General features: G+C 30.7%; 1 protein-coding gene across 1 annotated transcript in view; it reads left to right on the top strand.

Annotated features, from left to right (window-relative positions):
• The window catches only part of SI (sucrase-isomaltase), a 101,747-nt gene extending 95,550 nt beyond the window's left edge, over window positions 1-6,197 (top strand). The window contains exons 45-47 of the mRNA XM_007107987.2: window positions 2,901-2,950; window positions 3,188-3,352; window positions 6,129-6,197. Coding sequence (XP_007108049.2) covers window positions 2,901-2,950; window positions 3,188-3,352; window positions 6,129-6,197 — 284 coding nt within the window. The remainder of the gene's footprint in view (window positions 1-2,900; window positions 2,951-3,187; window positions 3,353-6,128) is intronic.
• The last annotated feature ends 1,582 nt before the right edge of the window (window positions 6,198-7,779 follow it).

The following is a 7,779-nucleotide window of genomic DNA, read 5'->3' as shown; positions in this document are numbered from 1 at the left end:
AAAAAAAAAAAAAAAAAAAAAAAAAAAATACAAAAAAAAGAATCATATGGTAACAAGCAAGACTCAAAAATAAAATTACCTCTTCCTAGTGTTTTGTGATTTAAAAGGTGAAGAACTCTACTGCTATTAGTTAAAATCATATATTTTCAGAGCCCTGAACTTCATTAATACATTAAGGGAGGTTCTAAAAAGTTTGCAACCTTTCTGCCTCACTGGGTCCAGCAAGAGGCACTTTGAATTTGCCTACAATTTCCCAGGGATGCAAAGCTGAGTTATACATAATTTGCATGCTTGTCTTGGGATATCTGAATCTTACTATCTAACAAATTGAGTTAATTCATTTTAACAGTAAGGGGGACAAAGCTTCTCTTAGAATTTTTTTTTCCAGCTCTTTCTATAAAACTAAGATAGCAGATGAAAGAACTTGGTATAACCTTTACCCTATGGAAGTTTCATGGCAGATTTTTTTGTTTTATCACTGGAAAGTAACTGAACATAATTCATATATTTCTCTCTGTTCTCTTCATGCAAGAATACAAAATTGTTCTGGCCCATTACATCTACTTTTTTGGTTCTATTTCACAATCTCAGTATATTTGTTATAATTAAGTATAAAGATCTCACCTAATCCCCTGAAATTTCTTGAGTGAACAGCAAAAACAATACATAACAAATGCTTGGAGTCTCTGGATTTATTAGATCAGAATCTCCAAAGAAGTCTTCTCTCACAGCAAGCTTGCCAATCTACTCAATAAACTAGATGATATCTAAATGATTTCCTCTTTTAAGTACATTTAAAATTTATGGAATACTATTGAAATCGTAGAAATACGTTTTGGTGAGCTCCAAGGAGCTCCAGGTCTTTATGTCTCAGCACAGAAAGAATTAAACGAGAGGCAAAGTGATAGATAAGAGATGATTTATTAGAATAGGGTGCTTGTGACGTTTACAAGCAGGCAGGCAAGAGGGTGCCACGCAGAGAACTTAGTGGGCTACAGTTTTATAATCAAAGGAAAAGTGGGGAGGGGGAGAAGACCACCTTCTTCCTCATTCTTGAATAGATGTCAAGCTTCCTTCATGGGGTGGGGAAGTTTTCTTGTCCCTACATGGTCAAACCGGGACTGTCATGGCACAATGGAAATGAGCAAAAAGGGGGCAACATATACTAAAATATGGTAAATCATCTCAGGTTTCAGTATAGTGTCACCTTTTCCTTATATTTTTGTTTTTAGTGTGGTCAGAAAAGCATGTCCTAGGAATCATTAACTTACTGACCTCACTGGGCAGGATGTGGGTCTCATTCCACCATTATTTTATTGTTTTGGGGCATGTCTCATGCTTATGCTGTATGGTTTTTTTGCTAAGAAAGGCTGCTTGATTTTGTGGTTAAGCAAACCTACTCTCTTGAGTGATCACTAACTTACAGATTTTTTTCCTTTACTTACAATCACCTACTGGAATTAACTGTTTAATCACCCACTTGGTCCCTTTACTCTGTCCCAGTCACTCTTATTTGTAGACATATTTTTTCCTCTCAAAAAAAAAATCAAAAATAAAGCAAAATAAACTTATTTTGAAATGTGTATACATTAAGTAAATTTTGACTGTTCTAGCTAATGAAATTGTAGCTTAGTAAAATATTAATTTGTCCTACTCATCTTAGTGAAATAGACACATGTCTACTCTGGACTAAGTTCATATATGGTATCTTTCTCTTATTCATTAAAAACAGCAAAACAGCAAAACCATTCATATCCTCTTAATAGCTTCACTTTTGTTTTCTTTTATCTCATTGATTTGTACTTTAAAAATTGCTCTTAAAAACTTAAGCTATAATTATGTATTTAAAATTAAGACTAAAAATTGTGCCTCAAAATGCATATTAAATAAGTGATGTATACATTAATATATACAGAAAAGTTTGGAGCAGAATATCATTTAATTTTAGTATAGGCACAATTAGTCTCAAATTAAGCAATTTTTTTCCAAGAATTAATGAATATAATGCTGGCATGTATAAGTGGAAAAGAGAATAAAATTTGTTGCTTTTTCAATGTTATCCTAATACTTGTTTTAGTCATACATTTGACTCTACTTTTGCCTTTTTGTCTTACACGTTTGTTTGGCTTTACATATGACACAATCATAGAAGTCAGAGAAAACTGGACATAAGTCTAGACTTGATAATAATTAGTTGTTTCACTTTTGGCCATTTATTTAACTTTTCTTTTCCTCTTTTATACAGTGAGAGTAATAATAATACATATCTCTTACAGCATTGTGATAAAGTACTTAGAATTTGACAAATACTAAATAATAAATTTTAGTTCTAAGATTATTTTTTAAACTGATTTTAAATTTGGCAAGATTACATCTTATTTAAAGAGCTGAGTATAAAGCCTATGTTTTATTAGTTTGATTTCAGTTGACCTGAAATAATCTCTCACAATTGAATATTTTTCTCAAATGACACTAGGATAAGTTACCATCATGTTCTCTTTTCTTTATAATATTATTTTATTGTCAGTCATTGAGGTGGCCAGTAAGTGTCCACGACTATCACACCTAATTCTCTTTATTCGTACACTTCCTCCACCCTCCCAAAACTGTGTGAAGGTGATTTTACATGTGTCACTGCTTTAGTGTTACTCTCCTACATACAAACAGGCACACACCAACTTACCCATCCATCTAGCACCCTCTCTGGTGACTCATTCTTCATATTTCAGTGCTCCATGGACTCTGTTCAAATAAGATATATAAACTTAGAGAAGATTAAATATACATTGATGGTATTTGGTACCCTTTTACTGTGAAAGAAAAGCAAAACATACAGTAATAGTATTTACTATTGCTCTTCTTTGGAAATATAAATACATCACTCTTTTTTTTTTCTATAGACACCTATGAAAGAGACCTATATTTCTTTGTACAGTTTAATTTAAACAAGGTATGTAGTCACTACAGATCATTTATTTGCAATTGTGTTAAATAATATTTGAAGTTTTATGCTGTATTTTATATTTACATATTTTATACATATTATATAACATACTTCTTTTCAAATATATGAATAAACAATTTGCTATACTATGAAATACATTTTGGTTAACAGATATATGCTTTTTAAAGATTTAATTGCTTTTGCTAGATGAAAGGTTTAATTTCTTTTTCTTTGTCTTTATAGACCATCTTAACAAGCACTATACTGAAAAATAGTTACATAAACAAAAATGAAATACGGCTTGGATACATCCATATATGGGGGAAAGAAAAGACTCCTGTTAGTGAGGTTAATCTGATATATAATGGAAATAAAGAGTCTGTTAACTTTGAAAACCCAGACCTGGAGGTAAGTGATGTACGAAAACGTTTCTTTTTAAATGGAGCTATTCAAAACGTCTACATGAATGTCTTGTATTTCTTAGCCCTAAAGAAACATAATTATGGGTCAACTATTACTTCCTTGTTTATCTATTTTCATTAAACATCCATATCTTTTTCCATATCATCATTCTTGGTAACATATAAATCAACCTAACGGCATCTATTTTATAATTGTTCTGATATAATCAAAGCAAAATTAAATTTACATTAAGTGTCTAAATCATTTTCATCCCTCAAAATCTAATACTTTTCAAAACCAAAATTTTCACTTTTGAACATTTAATATGTCTTAGATAAAATATACTTGAAAATCCTTGCAAAATTAATAGAATATTAGCATCTATGAATAATTTGATATAGAGCTGTATGAGGATATGATTTACATGAAGGAGTCAGGATTCTTATGTTAAAATCCCTTTGCTGCTAGTAATAAACTTTTTACATTGAATAAATAATTTCAGGACTTCTTTTTCCTTACAGTTAAGTAAGAATATGCAAGTAAACAACCTCTTAAGCTCCTTCCAGTCTTAAATTCTGTGAAAGTAGATTTCAAAGAACATATATTCTAGAAGCCAGCTAACTGTTTTAAGTGTTTGATCCAAGTTTAAGGCTACATCTGCACTGCTAAAACTTTGAGTGTGTGTACACATACCTGTTTAAAGTTGAATAAAAACAACTAGCTTTTTATCAACTAAACACTTCGGATGAATTTAACTTAAAAAATAGCTAGTTGTTTGTCTGACTACAACTTAAAAAAATAGTAACTGTATCATGGACACAATTTTAGGTTTTCATAAATTGTACAAGATGTTGAACAGCACATGAGAAGCCATTTCTTCCAGTTGAAATTTAACATCTGTCCTATTGTTATTGCTGTTCTGTAGGCAATAAGAATTTCCCCTTTAATATGCAACTATTTCTTAATTACTACTTTGGCATTAAAATACTTCTATTTCTTTAAATTCTATCAAGGTTGGAAAATTAGAGTTTTATATATTTAATGACCTTCCATGGTAAAATAAAAGTTGATAACCCACCATCTCACGCCCATTTTTCTTCTTTTAAAATTTCACCTGTTTATAAAATTCCAAAGTAAGGGAATCAATGATTTAGTCCAGTGGTCTTATATGGCAAACTAAGAAACTGAATCCTTAAAAAGGAAAATTAATTCCTCAGAAATAGTCAATGATTATCAATCATAATTAGAAATCAGTTTTTTTGAACAGCCCAATGTTCATGAGATTAAAAAACACTGGTTTTCCTTACATTTTTTCTTGTTATTTATTACAACAATGGTGAAAATTAAAGCTCACAATTTTTACTATAAAAGTAAACTAAATACAGTCAGCTGAACAGGTCAAATAAGATATTTTAACATATCAAGTATTATTTCAAGCTAATTTCGACCAAATACTTGGCATAAAAAACACCACTTATAAAGAAAAGTTCATTCCACTGCTTTCAAACACATTCACAAAGAATTTTAAATATTAAGAATAAATTTTTTACATGGTTCATTATCTCAATGATTCCAAAAGAAGATATTAACTTTACTAACAAAGGAGTAGTCCCTTCTAAGCGTATTTAAATAAAACAAATATTTATGAGTATCTACTGTTTTCTGAGTTTTTATAGCTATATGGGAAAAGGAGGGAGTAGTCAAATTCTTTCTCTATTTTGGTTGCCCTTTCCATGAGTGTAGAAATTATATGCAAAGGACATTTAATTGCTCTATCAATACAATTTTTAAAACACTTTCCTAGCAGCAATTATGCCTAGTTGCCATCTGTATAGGTATTAAAATCTATGTGAGGTACTGCTTGTTTTTCACTTTTGATATAAAGGAACTAAGTTAGGTTTTGTTGTAAGATGGATCAGTTTCAAACCTGACTAATAGATACTAAAAAAAAATATTTACCTTTTACCTTTTAAATTCTTCTATTATGAAGCATGGGAAATAAATCCTAAGACTCTGTGCTTTAGTAAAGAATAAATTTTATAAATTCCCCAGTGAGTGTTTGGTATTTGTTTAGCAGTAAAGAAATGTTGGTTTTCTTCTTCTCTTGCATATTTGATGACTGAATTCAACTTTCTGAGCTAAGGCACTGAGAGTCATGTGAGTCTATTGGAGCAATGGAAAAGTCTAATGAAATCAACATATTATAAAAATATTACAGATGATTGTTCGAGTACAGTGGCTTAATTGGTCACCTCCATACTTAGTCCCTATATGGTCTGACAGAGGTTCTCTCCAGTGAAAGAAAGTAACATGCACAATGAAATCATTGGCAATAAATTCAGCAACTTAAAGCCCTTTAAGATTGATGTAAAAGAAAACATATTTCTAAAATCTCAGTTTTGTCTCTAGATGACTGGATAATATTTGAGGGCAGAATGCATAGAGATCTATGTAGTGCAATTATGAATAACTGCATATATAGGAGTCATGGAGAAAGAGTAAAGTAGTAGAAATAAGATAATTGGTTAATAGTCTAAGTTTTTAGTTGTATTTTGAAGACCATTCTCCTCTCTGAGACTTATTTTCATCATCTGTTTAATAGGTGGGTTGGGTGAGACTATTACTGAAATGGTTGTGAACTCTCTGGAATAAAAATTAACCAAAATGGAAAAGAAAAACAAGCTATACCTGTTTACTAATAGAGCATTTATTTATGGAATTAGTTTTTGTTAAAAAAAACAGTTCTGGTTAAACAATTAATTACCATCTTATTTTTTTTTAGATATTAAACATTGATCTAAGACAGAATAACGTTACTCTAGATGAACCAATAGAAATCAAGTGGTCATGAAGATCACCATCAGTCCCAGTTGTCAAAGAGAAATTAACATCTGGATTTAAGTTTCACCATACTTATTTACTTATTCACCCTAATTATTTACCCTCTTCATTTATTTCTTATATTGTGTAAAATGTGATTTTCATGACATCTATCTAAAGTTATTGCACAGTGTACAACATTAATACTGATTTTATAATATGAATGTGGCCTTGATTCAATGTTTTAGCATATTTAGAAGAATTTAGTTGTTCTAGTTACTCTTGCTAAGTATCAGCTAAAACTGTATACTATTTACTAAATATATGTGTGTGTAATTAAGATATAATTAAAATAGGTGATTTTTAAATTAAGCAAAATTTTTATGTAATTTTATATATTTTCTTCAGTGTTTAGTAGATTTGTTATGTACCAATAATTGTCCTCAGATTTAATTATTTCTTAGTGTGTACATTTAATTAGAAAAGAGAAAATAAAATATATATAAATACATACAGTGTACATTTTTAAAAATTTTTCCAAAAGAAAATTGTCTTGGTTTGGGTTGCTGTAACAATTTACCATAGAATGAATGGCTTAAACAATAAATATATATTTCTCACAGTTGTGGAGCCTGGGGAGTTTGCGATCAGGGTACCTACAGATTTGGTGGCTGATGAGGTCCCTCTTTCTTCTTTGCAGACAGCCAAATTCTCCTTGTGTCCTCACATGGCACAAAACAAAGAGAAAGTCTGCAAGCTCTCTGATGTCTCTTCTTCTAAGACACTAATTCCATTAATGAGGGCTCCACATGCATGACTGTGTATGTACCAAAGGCACCTCTCCAAATACCATCACACTGGTGATTAGAGATTCAACATATGAATTTGGGAAAGGGGGACACAAACTTCAGTCCATAACAAAAGTCCAAATTTCTTCTTCTAACTTTGCTTTATGGATAGGAGAAAAAAATATTACTATCTATTCTATTTAGTTAGTTGAATAAATCATCTTAGCTCATTCATTAATGTTGGAGGACTCTCTAAGTCATGGCCTAAAATAGTAATCGTTGATATTTTTTTAACACTTAGGTTGCTCTGAATTTACTTAATCAACTAATATCTGTAACTTGATATAATTCTTTCCTGATTAGAATATTAGAATATTGTTATAATGAAATATTTAAGACAATTCATAACTCAGAATACAAGGACCAGGAAAAATAAAATGATAATATGGCTATAATCAAAAACACAAGAAACAAGTGTTGGTGAGAATGTGGATAAAAGGAACCCTTGAGGACTGTTGGTGGCAATGTATATTGGTGCCACCACTATAGAAAACAGTTTTGAGTTTCCTCAAAAAATTAAAAATAAAACTACCATATGATCCAGCAATTCTATTTCTGGGGATTTGACTGAAGAAAATGAAAACACTAACTCAGAAAGATATATGTGTCACCAATATTTATTGCAGCACTATTTACAATAGCCAAGATATGGAAACAACCTAAGTGTTCATCAATGGGTGAATGGATAAAGAAGGTGTGGTACATATATACAATGGATATTATTCAGCTATAAAAAATAATGAAATAGGGCTTCCCTGGTGGCGC

The sequence above is a fragment of the Physeter macrocephalus genome, chromosome 1, assembly GCF_002837175.3.
Source record: "Physeter macrocephalus isolate SW-GA chromosome 1, ASM283717v5, whole genome shotgun sequence".
Lineage (NCBI taxonomy): Eukaryota > Metazoa > Chordata > Mammalia > Artiodactyla > Physeteridae > Physeter > Physeter macrocephalus.
This window is presented reverse-complemented; position numbering and strand designations above follow the sequence as displayed.